The sequence below is a fragment of the Grus americana genome, chromosome 3, assembly GCF_028858705.1.
Source record: "Grus americana isolate bGruAme1 chromosome 3, bGruAme1.mat, whole genome shotgun sequence".
Taxonomy (NCBI): Eukaryota; Metazoa; Chordata; class Aves; order Gruiformes; family Gruidae; genus Grus; species Grus americana.
In genome coordinates, this window is record NC_072854.1 from 106,576,998 (window position 1) to 106,600,469 (window position 23,472).

The 23,472-nt window shown below is 45.1% G+C and overlaps 2 protein-coding genes across 2 annotated transcripts; one reads left to right on the top strand and one right to left on the bottom strand.

Annotated features, from left to right (window-relative positions):
- The first annotated feature begins 716 nt into the window (after window positions 1-716).
- LOC129204567 (left-right determination factor 2-like) lies at window positions 717-3,854 on the top strand. The gene is made up of 4 exons (XM_054820792.1): window positions 717-981; window positions 1,882-2,128; window positions 2,960-3,199; window positions 3,515-3,854. Exons 1-4 carry the CDS (start codon window positions 717-719, stop codon window positions 3,852-3,854), a joined length of 1,092 nt encoding a protein of 363 aa, XP_054676767.1.
- Window positions 3,855-12,276: 8,422 nt separating this feature from the next.
- On the bottom strand, window positions 12,277-23,015 carry SDE2 (SDE2 telomere maintenance homolog). Its single transcript, XM_054821555.1, has 7 exons — window positions 22,862-23,015; window positions 22,125-22,242; window positions 19,844-19,955; window positions 19,143-19,312; window positions 18,315-18,426; window positions 17,246-17,654; window positions 12,277-14,299 (listed from the first exon to the last, which is right to left on the bottom strand). Exons 1-7 carry the CDS (start codon window positions 22,967-22,969, stop codon window positions 14,084-14,086), a joined length of 1,245 nt encoding a protein of 414 aa, XP_054677530.1. The 5' UTR covers window positions 22,970-23,015; the 3' UTR covers window positions 12,277-14,083.
- Between the last annotated feature and the right edge of the window lie 457 nt (window positions 23,016-23,472).

A 23,472-nucleotide genomic window follows, 5' to 3' on the forward strand; every position in this document is an offset into this window, starting at 1 on the left:
CACAGGAATCCATAGAGAGGGATGGGACATTTTTCTAAAATGTCAGGCCTGTGCATAAACCATTCAACTGCTGTGATTCACCGGTGATTCATATGCTTGATACAAATACTCAGAGATCAAAGCAGTACCTGCCCCCCCCCCCCCCAAAAAAAAAAGATTTAAAATGATTTTTTGATGCCTGCCATAAAGGTGGACTTCCAGCTAAAGCATTATTCTCCTGATTGATATTGGCTGTTTTAGGTAGCAAGTCCTCTGCGGTAAAGATTGACGCTTCCTTTAAGAATCATATGGTACGGTACATAAAGCAATGTACTCTGCAGATGTGTTTCCTCCCTGACCTGGGCTGAACATGAGACACAGATCACTCAGGGGTTTTCTGGGCAAAAGTTTACAGGGAATTAAAAAAGGATGGAAACTTCTTCCCCACGAAGCAATCTGGAAGCTCCCCTGAACCTTCTTGTATTAACTTTGCAGTGGATGAAGGTGTTAAACTGGCATGTGTCTACCGACGGGGGGGTGATCCTTTTAAGTCCTCTGCTTCGTCCCCACTTGTGGAATTTGTTGTGCCAGTGGGACGAGGCTGGCTATAAATCCCCGGCGCAGGGGACCTCCGTCCCACTCAGGCAGCCTGCCACCGCATCTCTGCCGAGAGGAGCCCCGGGGACATCCCCCCTTCATCTCTGCCGGGCAGGCGGCCGCTTTGCTGACGGAGGAGGATGGACGCGAGGTTCGCCCAGATGCTCTGTGCGCTCTGCCTGGTCATCACGGTCAGAGCGTTTACCCAGGAAGGGTTCAAGGAGGTGTTGCTGAAGCAGCTGGGGCTCTCTGAGGTCCCTAAACTTCATAAGAGAGACTTAGTGGATCTGGTTATCCCAGACCACATAAAGAACAAATACATCTCCATGCTGAAGCGCCACAGGGTGAAGCGCCGAGCTTTGCCAAGCCTGGCCGGCATCCTCAGGGGGATCCCTGGCAACACAGGTAACGTTTCTGCCGTCGCTGTCGGGAACTCACAAAGCACTGCGCTGCTGCCAGGCGAAGCTGCCCACGCTCGCCTGGCCAGCTGTGGGACGGGCAGAGGCAAACCCCACAGGGGGAATGAGGTTTGGGTCTGGCTCCAAAGAGATGCATGTAACAGCATCTTAAAGATTAACACGTGCTAGTAACTGCTCGCACCTAGAGAGGGGGTCCTACGCTCCTTGCAAAGGGCAGGCTGCTGCTGGAGTTTGATAGAACAGCCTTGGTACCCAGGCAATATTTTGGGCAGGTGAAAAAACGATGTAAAAAAACCCATGTCAGTAGAAAGTGTAGACATTGCAGTGTTTTGGTCAAAACTCTCGTATGTCCTCTAATAGCAATTACAGCTCTTTGAGGATGTTTCATTCTCACCTTTTTTTTTTTTTCTTTTTTGTCTGGGAAAAATATCAAGGAGGAAATCAGTGGAACAGACACAATGGTGTCGGTACAAGGACACTTAAAGCTTGTTTCACTTTCAAAAGACATACGTAACACCCTGGGCAGTGAACGAAAAAACTTTTTCATTGCAAGCCATGCAGTTTCTTGCTTGGGTGCCCAGCACTGGCACAGAGAGATGGGCACCTTTCTGTGTTTGCTCAGTTTGGGGGCAAGTTATAGAGGAGATTTCTTTCTCTTGCCTCCAGGTTGCAGAGACTCAGATATAGAAGAAGAATTAGGGCGTTTGAAAGACATTGATTCAAGTATGCATTAGAAAAGGTGTGTTTAGGGGCTGTCCCTGCCACAAGGGCTCATCTTGGTACCGTGGAAGGAGTGCATTGTGATGATAATTGTGGTCCAACTGTAAGGGCTTTGCTCACCAGCATGGCAATGACAGGCTGTCTTTTTTGTTCCCAACATCCACAGGCATGGCAGGAGAAGTCTTCTACTCTGACACCACCACACGCCAGAACCTGATCTTTGACATGGAGGGCAGAATACCTAAAAACAGTGAGGTGACAATGGCTGAACTGAAACTCTTCAAAAAGCCTCTGGACGGAGCACACCTGCCTGCCAAGCAGTCTCACAGGCCTGTTTCCAACGCCAGAGTCAGTGTGTACTGGGTACAACGGCAGCAGGATGGTACCAACAGGACCTCCCTGATAGACTCCCGGTAAGAACGGGACCTCTTCTGAAGGCAGGACTCTGGTTATGGGCTATGGGTCCTCTGGGCCGGGTTCGGGTGTCATGCGTTTGTGCCTCCAGGCAGTCTGATGGGGTTACATCTGTAGTGTCAGGCTCTATAGCCTCTAAACCCAGAATGAGTTTGTAAGAGCAGGTATTGGGTTAAGACTGCAATGTACGGTGATTCATTGAAATAATCTATTTGTGTGTCATACGATGCCATGTACTGCTTGGTCTTCCCTTCTACAAACCTCCACCTGGCTCACTTCTCTCCTACTCTCTAACTCACATGGCTGCTGGTATTCTTTCCATTGGCTGTTTCATTAGCTGGTTTAAATAAGCAAATTATGCAAAAAAGCATCTGATTCTGTAGCCTTGAGCTCCATGGAAGTTTTACAACCCTTGAAGGCAGAATTTGACATCAAACCAATTTTCTGGGTGGGTAGAAACTTATGGCCCTAATACAGCTATGACAGGAGCAGGTGGGAGTAGTGGTGTTTGCCAGGCTGTCGTCACGAATACTGAGGCTGCATATAATCCTGCACTGCCATATTTCTGTATGAGCATGAATCAATACCTTGACATGAACATTCACAAAGGGTTTTATTTAGCCCTTCAGCGTCTGCTATATCTGCTCACTTCTTTTTGCGGTGTGAATTAATAGCCATGGGTGATTGCACAGAGCACTCAGCAAAAATTATCATGCAATCAAGGCACGTGACAATCTAGATGAAGCAAATTATTCTGCTGCAATAACAGCACTGTGAGCCCGGGCTTTATCTGATGGGTTTTTCTCTAACACCAAGCCCCTGTCGCACAGGCTGGTTCCCATACGCGAGTCGGGCTGGAAGAACTTCGACGTGACGCAGGCCGTGCATTACTGGCTGCGAAACAAGAGGCGGGAGCCAATGTTCCTGGAGGTCTGGATCGAAGGAGAAAGGGTAGGCAGCCATGCCTCAGAAATGGCCAAAGCCGTGAGTTTCACCTCTCAGGACCCCAAGGATAAAGCCCTAGGCAAACCTGAATTGGTGCTTTACACCCTCGACTTGGAAGACTATGGGTACGTATGAAACCTAAATCTGTGCTGTCTGCAGTGTAACTTTGCCCCTGAATTATTGTACTGTGTGTGCCAACCCAGGACACGCAGCTCTTGCCCTCACAAGTAAACCACTGTGAACAGAGGAGTTAGAAAGTTGCTGCTGAATCACAGCTCTCCTCTTCCCATATTTGTTGCCTGAATATTCAAACAAAACCCAAACGTGGTCCAAGTTCCACGTCTCAGGGCCCGCCTGTGCTATCAACCGGGGAGATTACATCTCCCACCTTCCCAGTTCCCAGTTACGGCATCAGTTCTTGTTTCTCCCTTGGTGCGCAGGGGCCCCGGGGACTGCAAGGAGGAGGTGGTGATGGGGAAGTCCACCTGCTGCCGACAGAAACACTACGTCAACTTCCGCGAGCTTGCCTGGACACAGTACTGGATCATCGAGCCGGCAGGGTACCAGGCTTACCGGTGCTCAGGGGGCTGCCTGCAGCCCCCCAGCCTGTTGCAGCGCTTCGGCTACGGGGAGCGCGCCTGCGCCGTGGTGGAGAGCTCCCCGCTCCCCATGATGTACCTCGTCAAGAGGGGCAACCGCACCGAGATCGAAGCAGCCGAGTTTCCCAACATGATTGTGGAGAAGTGCAGCTGTGTTACGGACGGCATGGCACTGGCGTGAGACGCGGGTGGCCAGTCGGGGACCTGTGGCTCTCACGGGGAGAGTGGGATGTCACCCAGTCCCCCGATTCCCTGCAGCCCTGACCAGAGCTACCCCAGTCCCAGGCCTTGGGGATGGTGATAAAGGTCTGGGGGGACCCCCAGATACCCGCCTGCAAGGGTCGGCAGCCACTGGGGCTGCGGCTCTCCCACGCACCCCTGCAGAGAGGGTGCACTTCAAGGCACTGTCCCTATGGGTGGGCTCAGAGGAGCATCTGTCTTCACACATACCTATGTGAGGGGTACCTATGGACCATACGGCTTCTCGAGGCCCCCCTGATGCTAGCCAAATTTCACTGAATTTCATGGAGCTGCGTCCAATTTATTTTAGTCCCCACCCTGGGAATATTGCAACCAGCTACAGGCAAAGGAGGGGTGGAGTGACCATCGCCAGGTGAAGAAGTAATGCCTGGCTTCAGCTTTTCAGTCTCACACTCAGGGTGTTTCATAAATTTTGGTTCTTGTCTGTCCAAGTCATGTTTATGGTGAATTGTAAAGCAGAAGCACTTACATGTATATATTGTATACACACACACACACACACACACTGTGTACATATATATAGTATATGACTATATGTATGTGTTGTCTACATACGTATTGGATATATACATATTGTCTACATACATACATATATGTACATAAAATATTGTCTAGAGCTCAAAGAATATATATGTGCGTATGTATCGTATGCATATATACATATATATCTATACATGTACATAACAGATTACCTGGAACTCAAAGGATTATATTTTTGGCCCCTGCACCATGGGCTTAGCACAGTTTTAGGCAGAATTTAGAGTCCTGAAGTCAATGGGAATATTAGGACTTAGGTTTGCTCGCATGAGTAGCAGTTTGTAGAATCAGACCCTTATTTTTCTGGTTGGTTATTACAGTTATTTCAATTTAGGGATATTTTCCAAGTTTTGTGTGCTTTCAAACTCAAGGAAACAATAAAATACAATTATTAAAGTAGCCATGTGTTTGTTTATATTTATTCTTAGGTCTAAAAGTAGAGGGAAAAAATCTGTCATATATCTGAATGTACCCCAGTGCCCAGCTCCTGTAAACATACGCACAGTAACAGCTCTTCTCGGTTGCCTGTGTGATCCTGCCTGCTTCTGGTAAAGCTTTTCTACTCGGGCAGGGACTGGGACTGGGCTGGATCGGCAGCTGGAGCAGAGCCCACAGCGCCAGCACTTCTCCCGGAGCTGCTGCGGAGTTTAAGCCAACACTTAAAGGGAAGACCTAGGAAGGTATCTGAGAGGCAAGAGGTGATGCTCTCCGTGTGAGGTGCGGCAGTGCGGTGCCAGAACCTGCAGGCAATCAGCTGGAGCTGTAGTGCAGAAAGAGCTGAGCTGCCTCCCACCCTCTCCCTTCCCAGGTGAAGCGTTTTAACCCGACACATCCCCTGGAGAAATGCAGCGATAATGTGGTTTAATCCCTTTTTAAACTGTACCGAACTGTTGCCCAGGGTGTCACCAATGATAATGATTTCCACACTTCGTGTCAGACTCCTCTCCTCGATTCACAACCTACTGAGATACCGGTGGCTCTGGGGATGAAGTGGTCGCTGCTGTCCATCTCTGTAGGACAGGGTCCCCGAGGCCCTGGCGGAACCTGCTGCTGGTGGGAAGACTCCAAAATCAGTTTGTCTGGCTAGACGGGGTGGCCATGGGCCACGGACCGGGTGAAAAGAAGGACCCGTTGGATGCTGCGGTGGCTTTGGGTCATTCATCAGGAAGGTTGAGATGTCAAGTGTCCCTGCTGCCCTTCAGGACCCCAGGTCTGAGGTCACCCAGGCATCCCTGCCGTCACCTTGGCCCGTGGGTAGGCTGGCACCTTTCACTTATGTAAACGCCCATGGCAAAATAAGAGCTTTAAGGGGAGAAAAAAAGGCAGAAGCACAGACTCACCAGTCACCAGTGCTGGGCTACAGCACCATGGGTTACTGGAATTAGAATTGGATGAGCTGGATGGATCTCTGGCCATTCCCTTCTCATGACTATGTAGCATCTATCTGAATGGCATCGGCATTCAGCCCCAGTTCCTCTCCACCCGGCTTGGGGCAGGGCATAGCCCGAAGGCCATGAGCTCAGCTATCACCATGAAGAACAAAGCCGACGATTTATCCACACCCTCTCCTGGGGAAGAAAGTGTTTGAACTGATTCCTGCTTGAGAATGGACTTGGACTCCAGACATCATCCCCCAGGCCTGGGAGAAATCCCATCCTGTGCAGTCGGGGCCATGCTGCTGTGGGAAGTGGGGGGGGGGGCAGAGCATCCCAGCAGGGGTGCGGGACTGGGACCAGCAAGGCAGATGAGGACTGACCCCTCTTCTGCTCCCCTCCGCCAGGATCCTGCACCCTGTCCCGTTCCCCTTGCTTTGCATCCGGCTCCCTTTGCTCCGGTTTCCTGTGGACACAAGGTACGTAGCAGCGAGCGGTGGATCTGTGCAGATGTGTGACAGCTGGCGGAGAAGGGGAGGCGGGGAAGCGGTGGCCGAGGAGACCCGGTGTTACTGTGGGGAGAACTGTGGGTGTTGCAGCGCAGGGACAGGGCACAAATCTGTCGGCCATCAAGCTCTGCCAGCCCTGCCGCCGGCACGGATACTTATTTATTGCTAGGGGAGCCGCACAGACACCACGGCGTCCCCCTTCTTGCTCCCACCACCCCTCTGCATTCACAGCCCTCCAGCCCAGCGCGTGGTGCGGTCCAGGGCCATGAGGCCAGTGGTAAGCATGGACCGGAGGTCTGGGGAAGAGGTGATTTATAGAAACATATAGCATAGATAGCCCAGGTGGTTATACGCCAGGCTGGGCATCACCAACACCCATGTCTGGCATCTCGTGTCCCCATCTCCCTGTGCCTGGGGACTCCCGGTATTGCCCAGACCCTCCCTTCCCTCCCCCTGTGCACAGCATCACCGTCATCTGTTAAAGTGGCTGAAAAATTAAGCTTCTTTAATTAAAGATTAACCAGTTGTGCTATTGCCTCAGTATGATGGATGCTGTGGCTAGTTTTTAACACACATTTGGATTGAAACTCCCTGCTTTTGGGGAGACAGGACATTGCTCCTCAAACTCCAGCTGGCTTTGCGGTGAAAATGCAGCAGACTCAGATGTTGGGCTGATGTGGGGAAGGCTCCAGAGATTTCTGCAGCGCAAACTCCTAGGCAGAGGGCTGTGGATGAAATACTACCACACCTGGGGCTTTTTCAGGCATCAGCCCGTGCTGTGGGAAATTATCTCCCGGCCTGTCATCCTCAATCCAGACTGCATTTGCTGTGATACCGTCTGTGTGCTGCCTCGCTGCTTTTATACCGGTACAACTTGTAACGCACACAAAGGCTGTCAAGCTGTCATGTTATCCTTTCCGTCTGAGCGACACCACGGTCTCTGAAGAAAGGCAGAACATCTTATGTACCTGGCAGCAGTGTGGTTCAGCATTAACATTTATGCTGCGCTGTAAAAAAAGAAAAAGGAAGAGCAGTGCAGCGGCGGAATGAACCACATATAAGCAGAAACGATTTAAAAAATGTAAAGGTGTTTTAAGTCAAAAGCAGCGTTAAAACGTCAGGCATCGTCCTGCACTACTGAAAGCGTGGTGCTCAAGGAGAAGTAAGCTTGTGCCGTTCACATTAAGGGCTTCAACAGCCTTGTTAGTCCTGCGCTTAAAGTTAAGCTGTTGTATAAGGGTTCGCAGCGGCAGCGTGTCTGGGTTAAAGCTTAACGCGAGCGTGCGCTCTGACCTGCCTTCACGGCACTGCTCACAAAGCGACCTGTGAGGTCCTGCAATATTTAATGGATCCGGACACGGGGAAATCTGTTGGTCTCATGGAAGCTTTTCTAATGAGACAGGCTTGGGCAGGACAGCAGCACTTTCTCTCTCTGTTATTGTTACGTTTTTCGGAGAGAGAACAAAAGTTTCAAGCCATATTAAATGCCACCGCTATCTGAGTTACATTGCCTTGTCTGATCCTTCCACAGTTTCATTTGAACCAAGGCTGATCTCCCATTTTCTTTCAAAATCTATGAGAAGTTGCAGCTTTACCCTGCTGGTGAGACCTTATTTCCTCTCCTCCTCTTTTTTTTTTTCCCCCCGCTTTGCATTTCACAAACTCCTACCAAGAGTGTCTGACACTTTGCCTTTCAGGCCAGCTTTCTAATTTGGAAAGTCAGATGCCCAATCCACATCCCGGCAAAGGTGATAATCGGGGGGAGCTCCTCGGCTTTGGCTGGGAACAGCTGGAGTCTGGGAAAGGGGAATCTGGGGCAAACAGAAGGGGGGAGGCGGAGATCCCACAGGACTTTGATATTTTTAGACGATCCTCTTAACAGTCTCAGCATCTCCTAGTTTTTGCCATAAATTTAACGTGAAATTAGCTCCTGTGCAAAGCGCTGGATTTGAGGCCGGGACCTGAACTCCTCTGTCCATTCACGGAGCAGGTGGAGGAGAGCAGCGCCCACAAGGTCAGCGCATTTCAGAATAAAACAAAATAAAAACCTAATCACAACTGCTGCCTTCCGCCACAGGGGTACAAGGGCACGCCAGAGCTGCGTGGGTGCTGGGATTCCCCACAGCTAAACCAGCAGGTACAGAACGGCCGAGAAACAGTTTTTAACCATGGCAGGAAATAGTTACCTGGAGATACTGGGCATGTCATCAGTCCACAGCTCTCAGTATCCTTTTGACAACTGCTGAATCAGGGATTTTTATTATTTTTTCCCAAAGCTATGTAGTAATTTTGTTTTAAAGGTATTCCTAGTGTTTATTTGCATTTTTCCGTCTACATTTTTCCTCCTCCTAACTTTCTCAGTGATTATGAACGTTCCCCTTTGAAAGTCCAAGTAGCTGCTTTCCCTTGAAAAGCGTGTTTTTCTGTTTGCTGAAAATGAACACAGTCGGGTTGCAACTGCTACTTCTAAGGTGACTGCCAGCTTCCAGCCCGGTGGTCAGTGACTCTCTGTCACCCTTGGGAGGTCTCGGCGAGTTACCTTACGCTGGATACGATATCACGCAAGCCGTATAAACACTGCTCCTCTTTCCATACATCCCAGGTAGGTCTTTCAAGAGCTTCTTGTTCCCCTTCGCGCTCCAAGTTTTATGCAGTTCCCCGTTCCTTGGGCCAGCTCAGAGGCACACGGCGAACACAGCGGGGAGAAGCAGGACATGCAGCACACGCGTGCGGGGACCAGCGCGCTGGGTCTAAATCCAGAGGAACCGTCCGGGATTCGGCAGCCCCTGCACAGCCCCCAGCGGCGCTGGAAGGCAGCAGTGCCTGCCCAGCTCCTCCTCGGCGGCTGGAGGAGGTCAGAGGAGTTGTCACCTCCCCACCTTCAGGGGTGTTAATCTGCAAAGCCACCCTAATTGCTCAGCTATCGTTGAAAGCAAAGCCAGCTGTGAGGTGGGTGCCGTAAGTAACTAGGGTGCTGTCTTTAACATCTCCAGTTACGTGTTTTGGAGGAACCTTTAAGATTTAAAAGCAGCGCTTTCTTGAGAGCAGACATCGCTACAAACAAACCTTTAAAATGTCAACATTCTCCAGGGAACAAAATCTCAGATAAGAATGAATTTCAGGTGCATCAAAATGATTAATTTTGGCTGTTTCTGGAATAGGCAGAATGACATAACTGTGACCTACTATCCCCGCTCTGCAGCAGCACCGTATGCCCGTGCAGCACGGGACAGAGCCAGGGCCTCCCGTCAGGTATTTTGTCTAAAGGGCTGAGGGTTTCATCGGCGCCGCTGGAACCGGACACATCTCTTGCCGTCAGTTCAGTGCCACCTACAGCATCAAGCGCAGAAAACCAAAGGAAGAAATTCCCGCACGCTCCAGCAAAGAAAGGGCTGCTTAGGTCAAAACACTGCAGCGGCTTTTTAGTACCTCATTTACGTGTCCACATTGCAGAGGAACTGCGTAGGGGAGGAAAATGGGAAAGGAGCCTTTTGGTCGAAGGCTGGCAGCTGTTGCCGTCTGCTGGTGATGATCTTTCTAAACTTGCGCAAGTTATTTCTCTGTAGCTCCGTTTAGAAAACAGGTAATGAGTCCTAATCTTACAGCGCGCTCATGAATATGAACTCTCCCGCACTTCTTACGCTGCTGGGAGATCCCAAGAAGGAAATTGTTAGTGGAAATCAAAAACATCATTAAGCCAAGGCAGGTGGGTTTTTCTGATACTTGATTTCTCTAAAGCTTTTTCTTCTGGGCTGGGATGAAAATATCAATTTTCACTTAACAGCAGCAAGTTTCTGGTCCTTTGTATCACAGAAAGAAGCCAGAAAAGGAAAAAAATTGTTCAGGTTTAGCTAGGAATGCTCCTGTTTGGCAACGCTGGATGGTCCAGAGTGTTGCTTTTTGGCACTGATGCACCAAGCAATCAGTAAAGCAAAGGCTTGTTAGAAAGCAGCACAGAAGGAAACGCTACGTGCCAATTCTGAACCTGCCAGCCAGAAGCAATTTCTTACCAAATCTGAATATTGTCCCTGTTCCCTGCTATCTTTGTGTATTATATGTACTTATATTTCTTTCCAGGGTATAGGTGGATCCGTATGAGGTGAGGAAAAGCCCAGCCTCAGGTTTGTGCCAGTGTTTTCACCAATTAATTTTTTTCAGTCAGTAACTCTGAAACACAAGAGAAACACGAGGCAGTGCTCTACATCTTCTAGATATTTGAAATAAATGCATTTAACATGACACTTTTGAGGAATTCGGTAAGACACATCACTTGCTTGTTGGGGAAGTGTTTACGTGGGAGCACGAACCTTTTCTCTGGAAAGATGTTCACAGTTTCGGCGCATTTACAACTAGCAACACTTTTGAAATGCAAAGCTGCATTAATCCTTGAAAAAAGAAACAGGCTGGGAAACTGCAAACTCTGCGTTACCCTCTGGCCCTGGACTAGAAAGATCACCTCTATTCTGAGGCCATTCTGTCCTATGGAAATGGGCCATACTACATTGGAACAGTTTTCTATTTTTTTTTTAACTGGTATTTGACTTCTTTTCTTGCCCAAATTCTTAAGCTTCGAGCGCTTCACCTGCTTGTTTCTGTTCTGTTGAAGGATCAATCCAAGTCCTGTTTGTTCTCCAACCATTTTCTGAAGGACGCCCTACGGACATGTGGACGTCCAGCCTCACCGGTGAGTGCCCGTATGGCTCTCCGGACACAGAATTGCTCTAAGCTAACCCTTTATGTGGACATATCCCAGAGCGAGCTCCTGCTGAGCTAAGCAGTTCCCAAAGAAACGTGCTTAAGTGTGGAGCTGGTTCAAGGTACACGTGAGCTGTTGTCCTCTAACACAGACGTAGGGTATTTTAATTCTGGCACTACTGAAGACACAATTGATCAATGAAGCGTTTGGCACTACCGCTGGTTTAAAATATTCCAGTTGCCCTTCAGTGACCAGCGTTTATTCCCTACCCTGCTGGCACAAATTCATTACAGCCACATCATATGCCCAACAGGGAACTGATCTGGTTTAACAGGGAATCCGCAACGACAGAAAAAGGCAAATAGGTGATGCGCGGGGTAGACTTAGAAATGGCTGCGTCAGTACAACTGAAGCAAGAGCGCAATTACAGCGAGGGGAAATAACTTAGGCAAGAGTTGTTGCCAAAACTGGTCATTAAACAGGCCTATTCTCTCTCGGCCCACGCTATCCTTGCCCTGCTACAGAGGAGCTCGAGTGCGTTCATAGAGCTGAAGGCTCTCCTGGCCCAAACCACGTGCATGTCTTTATGAGAGTAGTGGTCAGCGCACATTGGGCTTGCTGCCCAAGTGGGACATTCCCAGCCGACACATTTATCCCAGCAAAACTTCACAATGTTGCGGTGTCCTCCCAGGTACCCTGCATTCCAGTTTCCTAATGAAACATGATCAGTAAACAAAACCATTTCCTTTCTACACAGGGTCCATTTGCCCTGTCGCAACCCCCATGAGATGTTATTTGCAGAGTCTTAATGTCTCTCTCCTCTCCCCCATTTTTAATTTTCCAAGACTGCCTTATAGATTAAAGTGTCAGACAAGTGCTTTACTGTTACCAAACATCATCTTACCTACTATATCACTTGCTGCATTTAAGTCACTGCTCATCATATAAACCAGATTATACCAATGATAAACTGCAAAATGCCAAGTTCATTACTTTTGGAGCCCGTACATAAGTAAATAGAGAACAGTTTACATGTGCTTTAACGATTTAGCCCTTAAGTGCCATGATTTATGTTTTCAGAACACTGTCAAACAGATCCACCAGTGCTGGGTTTGTGCATGGCAGTAAAATTACCACTGCAAATACCTGCCCATCTTTTTCAGAACTCCTTGGGATGCTAACGAAGCTGATCTCGTGGACGTGAATTTAGAAGTCGGGCACACTCAGTTGAAAGAATACCAAGGATTTTTATTTAACCACATCAAATATGCTTGTAAATAGCCTCAAATCCATCCTGCAGGTACAAAAACTATAGTACGTGTGGTGTTGTTGACTTACCCAGACATCAGCTGCTGCGTTAGAAATCAATTCCGCACCTCCCAGTTCCCACCCGCGTCCTCAGCAGGCTCAAGGCGCGTTTCCTACGAGCCAGGATCTGTGCAGGATCCGGCTGCCAAAATAGCGGCGGGGGGGGGGACGGGGACGACGAGACCCGGGAACCCCGCAGCCCAGGCCCGCAGCGACACCTGCCGGCACCGGGCTCGGCGGCCCCCGCACCCGGACGGACGGACACACAGCCACACACGAACTCGGCGGGGCAGTGAGCCAGCCAACCAACGTTGTTTGATAACAAAGCGTACCTGGGAGAAAATAAACTGTCAGGTTAAGCAGCATTTTGGAGCAGCTGCACCAACACGGCTGATTAAACAGCTTGGCTGTGGAGTTTGTCAAGAATAAATCCTTAATGCCCTCTCTCAGTCCAAAACTTCCATAAAGCATCAGCAAAACAGCTTCTAAGGAGAGAGGCTGTAAGACTGTAAAACTGACTGAAATATCAGACACAAACTGCTTATGTCAGAAACATTAAATACTACAGGAGTGAACTGATTTCCTAGCATTTGAAGCCCACTTCCTATCAGTGTTGCAATTCAAAACTTGATTTTGTGAGCCAACCTTTGAAACAGACAAACTTCCGGTACCATGTCGGAACAGGAGAGATGTCATTTTTAATTTTTCAAGCGTCTCTACAAGAAAATCTGATAAGTAGATCATAAACACAATATTCTCCAGCATATGGTGGTAAAATCTGAAGTTCGAGGCACTGAATTAAAACCTTTTTAAAAGCTGCTCAAACCAGGGGAGTGGCCACTGCACCCGCAGCCATGCGAGCGAGCACACTGCCTTACCACCTCGCAGGATAAGCTCCCGGATGCTGCTCTAGGATAAAGCATCACCAACTGCAGATATTTAAGTCCTGGGGAGACAATTCCATTAAAACCCATCCTAAATTTCCCACTCAGCTTCAGATGATCACTCTGTATCTTACTTTCAGCAGCCGCCAAGTGTACTTTATTCTTCTTAATTTCTTAAGGATGTGATTCTCTTTTCCCTCAAATACTTTTCCAGAGCAAAGTAAGTAAATACTCTTATTTAACTTCTTCTAAAAGAAATACTTGCACGCATTAATTAATTTATATCATACTGATACCTGACATCCAAAGGAAAATCACAGAATAGCGTATTCATTTATACTGACCTCATCCATATAAAAATGTTCTTTTTGTATAAAGAAACTTCAGCTTTTAAGCCTGGATCATAAGTTCAATGTTTCTCATTTGGCAGTTGTAACTGTGCTAACTGGAATACACATTAAAGGAGATTCAATATAAAGCTAAGAAAGGATTGCTATTTTTCTTAAAATAGGTGATGACAGTATCACACAACCATTTTCCAGAAAACATTCAGGTTATTTCTTTCTGTATAGAGAGTTTGTTCCACCTGTTGCATTAAGACTTGTTATAACTATTTGTAAAGGTTATCAAAAGATAGTAGTTTTCACTCCTTTAATATTGAACACATAACTAACTCGCTATCTAGCAACTTACTCTGTGTTACATTAATCAAACTTCCTTAAGAACAGAAACAAAAGACTACCCAGGGATGCCAAATAATTCTATGTGGCAGTACAGAATGACAACAGAACCAGAAAAATTTAACAGCACACAGATACAAAATTACATTTTTAAAAAAAAAATCACTTTTTTTTCCCTTTAGATGGCTTTGCAAATAAGGCAGGATCAATCTGGTCTCTAGACAGACCTCTCACTGAAAAAAGCCTTGCTGCTCTTTCCTTTAAAGTGCCTCCACATTTCAGTCCTAAAGCCATCAATTCCATCTTCAGTTTATCTAAACCCAGGGCTTCCATTTCAGCAGCAGAGTTGAATGCCAGTAGGTCTATTGGTTCCACCTCCTGCAAAGAGAAAAACATCCCATCAGACTATTATTATTATTATTTTCTTCCTAACTGGGGGGAGGAACAAGTATAGACAGAATGCTTCATTTTACAGAAGACCTTCAATGAAGATTATCTCAGACTTCTAATTACTTAATAAAGTTGAGCAACGTCTATGTTGGATATTCTCATTATTAGTGATACTTATGCTACCCAGACAAAGTATTACCGCATCATGTACAAGCAAACTGAAGCTAGCTAGCAGCCTAATTGTAAAACACGCAAAGATAACACACCCCAGAGCAGGGTGAATGCCCAGGTGAGCTGTGTACCTGGTGTCCAACCGTGCTGCTACAATTCTACTCCTCGCAGTGCCTCTGCTAGCTAAAGGCTCGCTCTAACAAGTCCAGACAAGCTGCAGATGTGCTCAGGCTTGCAACGTACACAGCCTCCAAGACAGAAGCACTGGTCATTTTAAATGATATAAACACTGCTGAACTTTTAAAATTATTCCACTAGAATTAATACATTCTACTTGCAACAATGCTGAAAAAGTGAAATAATAAAAAAAAAAGTGGCAGTATTTAATCCTATTCCTCTGGAGACAAAATAGTCAACACTGGTTTTATCCCCAGGGAAATGAAGTACTCCCAAGAAAACCAAATTAAAACCAACAGCCTGCCAGCTCACCTAGGAGTTCAGTAGCTTAACCTTGGCTTCCAGAGGCATGGCAAAGCTAACAGCCCCATTTTAGCCAGATGTGGAATATAACCAATATGCACCCAGCAGTAGCAGGAAGGAGGATGAATAGTCATTTCTAATGCAGTTACACTGTAATTATAGAAATAAATACAAAAGCACTCCTCTTTTTAGTAAGATTAACAGGATAGCAAGTTCTGAAGTTCACATCTCATCCTGCCACAAGAAAATGGTTAAAATTTCATCTTAAAAGGAAATTACTACATTTGCAGAATAATTGAGGGTGAAAGGGACCTCTGTAGATTGTCTAGGCCAAGCCCAGGGTCTTGTCCACAAAAGAACACGGACAAAGACTGGATAATTCAAATGCTGGCATTTAGTAACACACTAAACACCAACATTAAAAGGACACAGAGATATAAGCCCATTTTGTTCCACACTTAAAGCTCATATTATAGTCTTATGCTGCATATCGTGCTGGAGTTATCAAAGGGACTTCAGAGAAGTAATACCAGCAGTGGGAATGAGATTGCTCCATTATGAACTCAGCAAATACAATTAATGCTAGCAGAATTAGAACCTTTGTCCTGCTAAACATACAAAAAAGACTGGTTGCCTCATTATTCTCATCCTACTTTAAAAAAAAAAAATAAAAATCCATCAAGGACTACTATAAAAAATATTTCCACCTGCAATAACAATCTGCCACAGCATTGGTGGAGTTTCCTGTTCTAGGAATAGACAGTCTCGCAAATACTGAGCAAAAGGTAAACAGTGAAGAATGGTAAACATCCTGTTTAAAATTTGCCAGCTCTAAAAGTACAGTAGATGACAAAGTTCTAATTTATTGGATTACATCCTTGGTCTTTTTTCTATTTAACTGTATTAAACTTTTGCTTATCAGAATTCAGTCACTGGCAGTGGCAACTGATGGTAGACTTTCTGCTCAAGCTGAAATAAGGCAGAAAATTCAAGCAACTCCCCAGCCCCCCCCCCCAAAAGCTACATTTTGTTTTACTGCTAGAATAAACCTAGATTCATTATTCCCCAAAATTTTTAATAGTAACATTATGCAAGGGCAATGAAGCACAAGTATTAGCACTTTTTACTGCAAAGTATTAGTTGGGCTTTCATAAATTCAGTGGGAAAAGCTATATTTTCTCTTTGCTGGAAGATTGATCCAAAGCCTCTTCAGCAAAAGAATCCCAGCCATCCTCCTGTCAATCACCAGAGCAGGAACCTCATGGTCAGATTGCCAGCAGAGATCATGGTATGGCAACAGTACAGACCTGCTTCCACCACAGATACACCAGATGATCAATTTTAAAACCACTCTTCCACCATCCTTTGCAGTTCAGATGAAGTCCATCATTTATACCAATCCTGTCTCTCTAGTGAAGGAGCTGCTGATTTCAGACTTTCAATGGTGAATGAAGAACTGAAGTTTGGATCACTCTACTAGGGTCCTCTAGGAACTAGACTCAAGTCTTTTTATAATAGAAACTAAGAAAGACTGATCAGCTGATTGGCTTAGGGGACATCTACTTAGAATGACTTCTATTTTAAACATTGATGTCAGTGATAAACATTAAGGTCAAATTACATTATAAATGATTTAGTCAAATTGGACAGTGCTTGGTAATGTCTCAAGAAGTATTGATAAGAGTCTCTCATTCTACAAAAGGGTGTTATTTTCCTTTCTTTCCCTTAATAAAGAATTCTGGAAGAAGAATGTATCTATTTATGTAGAAGGAGGAAAAAAACAACCAAAAAACCCCAAGGGGAAAACATGGATCTCAGGAAAGACAATACTAGACAGTCAAGGGCAACTGCATCTTAGTAGAAACTCTACTAAAATTTTAATTTTATAAAGTTCTTCCTTGACTCATTCTATTTAGTATCTCTCAAGACAATGCCACTATACTACAATTCAACTCTCTCCATGGAGACGCTGTCAACCAAGGGCCTTCTTCGGCTGCAGTTGCCATTAACTTGCTACACTCCATTTTCATAAGTCATACGATGCATCTTCAGTTAAGCTGCTTTTCCTTTTAACCTTGGGATTTTTTGTGCTCTGAATCAAACTCTGGAGAATCTATTACCTTGTTAGGGAGACTATGATTCTAATTCAAGCACTTGCATCTAATGCATTTAAGTCATAGGATACAAATCCCCTCCCCTCTTCTGTGATCCACAAAAGGAAAAGTGATTGAGTAAAAGCAGCTGAAGAAAGACTTATCACATTTTGTGCTGTTTCATACTTACTGTGCTCTGTAACTGGTTCGTTTCCTGTGCCTTAGAAGAAACGTTTTCTTGTTCCTCTTCTTTCAGAGCTTGGGTTACCTCATTCTTTTCTTGGGCCTCTTCCTTCAAGGGCTTTGTCATGTTACCGTTTTCATCAGCTGGAATTTCAGTTTGCCCACCTGCATGTGTCTCTCCTTGCAGATCTCTTCCAGTACCTTCTGGCTGCTCCAGTGGTTTCTCAATTGCACTGGTAGCTGGACTATCCTCTACCGAACTCACAGAGCTGCTTGAACATTCATTTGAATTTCCAGCATTTCCATTATATCTGCTGCCTGATGGACAACTTCCATCAGATGCATGAGTGGAGTCATCTTCACTGTCATCCTCACAATCCGAACTGTCACAATCATCCAATCCTTCCAATCCCAGCCTGGCACAATCAATACATTATTAATTAATATTAATCTATTTTCACCTTTTTCTTTTTAATTATTTTTATTGCAATTTTTCTCTTTCCAAAACTCACTTCAGAGAGCTGCAGTGAACTACTCCAGCAGTTATTTAGGATAATTTAGTAAATGGAAGAGCTGCTAATATTGAACAGGACCCAACATCCCCCCAAAACAGGTATCTTTTTACAGCATTCCCAAAAGAGAAATGTGTGCTACCTACTGCTACTCCAAACACCGCTGGAATCATTAAGGCTTCTCTCTCATGTTACAGTAGGTGAAAAGTGCCAGGAAAAAAACCCAAACAACCAAAATCTTTTTTTTTTTTCCTTTTCAGTTAATTGTAAATTTAATTCATTAATGAAAAAAGGGCAACTGGAGGTAATAGAACATAACCATATTAGAAGGCAGCTCGGGGGGGGGCACCTATTTTTGCAAATAAAGTTTGTCTGCTCCAGCTGGGACAGAATTATATGAACGCAGCAACATTTACTTTCAGTTCTCCAATTTAATCAGCTTGATTTACTTATTCCTATTTAAGTCTACATCTCAGCTAAGATGTTGCTTGCTTGTACGTACCTAACCTTTCATCCTGTTCAAGGCTTAATACTCAAGTATAAAAACAAAGGCATAATGCTTACCAAAAACATTTTCTTTTTCGAGATTTTGTCCCATTGTTTCCAGATTCACCTGGACGTTTCCGACCATCGCTACTTTCTGGTGACACTATTTTGCTTGAAGTAGCCTGCAATCCTTCGAAACAAAGTTAGAAGTTGACTTCATCACGTATGTTGTAAATTCTACTTATCTTTTTAATTTCTGATGCAATTTAAAACACTAACTGAAAATAATCACTATCAGTGCACATTTATGTAGACTCAAAGCTTCAAAATAAATTCAGCATCAGCAAAAGCTTTCCTACATGGCTTTACTGAGGCCAGAATCAATTAAAATTGGATTCCTGAACTGAACTTTTAGGTTCTACATCCCATTCAGCCCAAGTTTCACTATCAAGCTGCCAGCAAGGGAACAATCTGTGGGTAAATAAATTAAATACAAAGAACAGTAAGTGAAACAAGACATTTTGTAGTTGGATTAAATTTCTTGGTTTTACATAAGACCTGTTTATATTTTATCATTTCACTGAAAATGATTATGTAATTCTTACAGCTGAACTAGCAACACTACCTTCACAGACTTTTGCTTTTATTATGAGATGACAGTGTGACACAGCAAGATGAAGCATCACTTGTATCTGTGATATGCTGTTCAATGCAATTTAAGAGAAGCAGCAGCTGAAGAGGAAAAATTAAGTCCAACAAATTTTACTGGAATTTAAAATTTCATTCAATTGAAAGAGTTACTGTCAGCAATTTTTTGTTTTTCCATTTTCATACTGGAGTGAGGCTATAGGGACTTTTACTTGGCTTTATTTTTTGAGGAGAAAAAGTGAAGTTAAACTGCAATACCTTTAAGGACTGAATCTTCTAGTCGCTCAGCCATTTCATGACACTGCTGCTGGTAGTCCGGATTTGTGAAAAAGTGCTTTGGCTCCGCAAGTTTCCGTTGCAGCCTTTCCAAGCGCCTTTGCTCTTTTTCTGCTTCCCGTTCTGCTTGCTGTTTCACCCATTCAGCCATCCTGCAGGTGACAGAACCACAAAAATGAGAGCGTTTCCAACATTTAATGTAATACCAGTTTGTTGCTTTGCAATTACTGAATGCTTCCGCCACCTGCTAGGATGGGAGACAATGGGAAAAGACAGCTAACAACACCCAGGGGGATTACTGAAGGAGTATATAGAGATTCTGCTACAGAGAGAAGAGAGTAAAGTTTATTTTGGAAGCCAGAAACAGCAGTAAGGTCACATATCCACAATATCATGGTCTTGCAGCTTTGGAGAAAAGAACTGTGAGAACTCCAGATGAGAAAACCAAGAGCTGCAGAACAGTCTCTGAGAAGCAAGCTGCAGTACAATCACCTCTATTTTGCAGTAATATAATTATAGCCAGAAGAATCCTGTTGACTGCATCTACCTTAAGATTTCACTTTTTCTCTTTTTAGTATTCAAAATAAGATTTCATTGCTACAACAGCCTGTAATTTGACCTCTTTTGTTAACAGTGAACTACATGGTCAGTTTATCATTCTAGCTTCTAAGAAAATGCCTTACGCTTTTTCATGATTGACATCTCGAAGTCTCCTTCCACTGAGATCTCGGCAAGCCTCTCTATTTGTTGTCTTTTCAATCTGAGCACCAAGTGCTCGCAGCATAGATCCAAATCCTGAGAAAAAAGTAATCAAGAATTAGCAGAAACAAATGGAAACAAGCTAGTACACAACAAAAGAATTAATTATGGAAAACAAATAAAGTGAATTCAACACCTTCCTCTCCCTCAATACAACGGAAATAAAGGGTAAATTGAAACTTGCAACGTGTTGGAGAACTGTCACTGGGTGAAATGCTGAAACACTAAGTGAAAAAAAGGTATCCAGAGTTTACCACTCATCTCAGTTTTGTACTCTTGATATCACACCAGATGGACTGCAGATTTACTAGAACCTGTGCAGCACTTCTAACATGAAAGTCTATTTCTGGATCCCCCAGCAAAAAAGTTTGAAACCTTTTTTGTCTCGAGATAACATTTTGGGTCCTTTCTAATTTAGTCAGTATATACCTCCCCCTTAAGCCCCTTTAGCCCCCACCAAATCGAAATCCCCTTTTAAAAATCTAAAAAAATAAAGTAACTTTTTTAGGAGATAGTCTTAGCTGCTTCATCAAGATGATCATGATGTACAATGTTATGCTGGAGAGCCCCCCAAAATAGATTTCTATACGCTCCTCAGCCATGGATTACTCATAGGCAAGACCACTAATTTCTCTCACTCGGTCCTACCTTATGTTGTCTCCAGCTGGAGACAGACACTTGTTTACCTCAAAGAAACACAATGTGGATTAATATTAATATAATCCTTCAAGCAATTTTAAAGTGCCAAGCACTGGGTTTTTTTAACTAGAAGCTGAACAAATCTATACTTTTCAGTGTCCCAAAAGTACCTTTAAGGAGTGATGCAAACAGTAACCAGTCCAGACAACCTACTGCATCATGAGGCAGAAAAAAATATTGCGTTCAGCTAATAAAACCAATTGCTGCCATTGGCAAGGAGAATATTTGTAGCTTGTGAAACATGCTATTGAATTTTATATTCTGAAAAATGCGGACCTAGCTGCTACTCCTAGCCAGACACACTCCCAAAAGTCAACAGCAATGCATGCACTAAGGTCGCAGGTGCTGAATCAAGTCTGATAACAAAACACTCCGTTCTCTTCTAAGCCTGCATGATCTGTATTCCCTTGAGATCATACAGTAAGTCTCAATAGTTCTGACCTGTGTTTGTTTGCCTGTTTTTATCAGGCTTTTAAGTTATAAAGTCAAAACAAGAGAAACACCTTAGAAAGCAGGCAAAATCGTTGAAGAACAATTTTAAACTGATCCCAATGACACATCAGTAACACAGAGTGAATCACGGAACACCTATCCTGTGTCAACCCAGGATAACTGAAGCTGACGGACAATAGGTGAGGAAGAAGCATCCTATACTATGAACTTATACCACATGCACCACTTTTAGGGCACTTAAAGAAACCATAATACCTCATAAGCTCATATAGGAACAATACTTATTTCCAGTTCTATCTAAAACTGAAGAAGGTAAAGTAAGCTGAGCTGCAGTCTGATGCAAGGTTGCACAATCATTCAGTATTTTAGCTCAACAGCTGGGAAATTCCGAAAACTGGAGTCAAAAAGCAAACATATTGACTCCAATTACACTCAAATACTCTGCTAAACTTTCTTCACCCGTTATGTTCCATTTTAAGGACTGCCAATATTTGTCAGTGGCTGTATCTTTTTATATGATTAATACAGGTCTTCTGTAACACAGTTAAAATATTTTGTCACCATAAGGAGACTAGTTTAGACTGAATTCTTTAGTTCTTAGGCTACTGAGGTCTTTGCATTTATATATTTTTTTCAAATAAGAGAAGACAAAATCAATTAGGTCATAGAACATAAATCAGACTATTTGTACCTGGAATATTTGTCCGAAGTGACCATGAATGAAACTTAGGAGCCTAAGAAGCCAGATACTTTTAAACACAATTTCAACTCTGAAGTCACTTTGACGCATATTACAGAGTTCTACTAATAGAGCTAAGCTGACCAGGGATGTGAAGAGCTATGCCAGCAAAGCTGTTAGCTGAACCGCAGCTTCCTTGGTCAATTCTCAGCTTTGCATATAGACTTTAGTTTCAGCTCGCAGACATTATATCACAGTAATCCACGTTACAAGAGATCTCCTAATAGATCAGCACTGTTGCTATCAGTATGGATTATGGTATAACAATATGTTTTTCAACCTAAGAATCTAATCTAAGCAGTTAAGCAACAAACCTCCTTTTCCACCGCAAAGTCTTGGTTCCAGGCTATAAACAGCTCCATTCTGCAGTACATCTTCATCGTTAACCAGTCGTCCATTACATTTCACATACAAACTTTCTTCAGGAATATTCTAAAAACAGCAAAATTGAATCATATGATTGATTGAAAATGAAACATTCTGACAAAGTAAATCGTTAAGGTGTAATGTTTCCTTCCTTTCTATAGGAACGGAGGAGAAGCAAAAATCAGATGATCTTAAAAGCATAAACATTCTCTACAGTGCTTGTTTTAATTCCTGTTTCCTGAAGGATTAAACACGCTCTAAATCAGCCTGTAAACATGCATGGGGAAACACCGTGTTATGGCAAAATTTACACTAAGCGTTCAAACAGTCTGTATCAAAAAAAAAACAAACCAAAACCCCCAACACCCCCCCCGCTTTTCTGAACTGTAAAGAATTTAAGATCCATAGCTTTCATATACGTACACATAAAATATATTTAAGAGACTAGAGGGCTCTCTTATAGCGCGACAACCCGCCACCGCAGCGAGGCCGAAGACTTCACGGCAAGCAAGGAAGGGGCGAGGGCAGCCCTGCGGCCTGCTAGCCGGCACCAGGAGCCGGCACCGGGACCCCAGGGACCCCAGGGACCTCAGGGACCTCCCCCACCCCCCTCCCCAGGCCTGAGGTGACGCCGCGTCCCCACAGCCGCCACCGGTTTCCCCCCCCCCGCCCGCCTTTCACTCACCAGCGCCCGAGCCCGATCGCGGAGAAGGCCGCGTACCGAACCGCCACCGGGGGGCAGCGGCAACGGCCGCGCCCGCGAACCCAACGGATCCCGCACCAGCAACGCCATTACTCGCCGCCGCCGCCAGCGGCTGGCGCGCGTGCGCCTCTGACGACAGCGGCGCGCGGTCAGGTGACGTGGGGTAGGGAGGAGAGGGCTGGCGCGAGCTGATAACGGCCGGCCGCCGGGGCGGGAGCGGGGCTGAGGGAAGGAGGCGGGGGGGGAAGCCGCGGGGGACCCCGCGGCTTCCCCCCCCGCCTCCTTCCCTCAGCCCCGCTCCCGCCCCGGCGGCTCTCGGCCCTTCTCTGGGGCTCCCTGAGGTTTGGCGGTGCGTGTGAGGTCTCTGCCTCTCTCCTCGGGTGGTTTGACTGGGCTGCTAATTGCTGTTAACTATTTTTCCTTTTGCCGGAGTTTTAAAAGGTTTCTTAGTTGCTGGGTTTCTGTTTGTTTTGTGGTTTGTTTTTTTTTTTTTTAAGTGCTGGAGGTTCAAACTGGGCTTAAGGCAACCTGTATTTTGGATATTTTGGAGTCGATCTGATGTTTCAGTCACGTAATTTATCATTTTTTTGACA

Excerpts from the sequence above, each read along its gene's own strand:
- LOC129204567 (XM_054820792.1), top strand. The coding sequence starts at position 717 with ATGGACGCGAGGTTCGCCCAGATGCTCTGTGCGCTCTGCCTGGTCATC. Across the intron at positions 982-1,881 it reads GGGGATCCCTGGCAACACAG|GCATGGCAGGAGAAGTCTTC; the intron begins GTAACGTTTCTG and ends CAACATCCACAG. Across the intron at positions 3,200-3,514 it reads CTCGACTTGGAAGACTATGG|GGGCCCCGGGGACTGCAAGG; the intron begins GTACGTATGAAA and ends CTTGGTGCGCAG.
- SDE2 (XM_054821555.1), bottom strand. The coding sequence starts at position 22,969 with ATGGCGTTGCTGGTGCGGGATCCGTTGGGTTCGCGGGCGCGGCCGTTG. Across the intron at positions 19,956-22,124 it reads ACTTTGCGGTGGAAAAGGAG|GATTTGGATCTATGCTGCGA; the intron begins GTTTGTTGCTTA and ends CTTTTTTCTCAG. Across the intron at positions 18,427-19,142 it reads AGAAGATTCAGTCCTTAAAG|GATTGCAGGCTACTTCAAGC; the intron begins GTATTGCAGTTT and ends TTTGTTTCGAAG.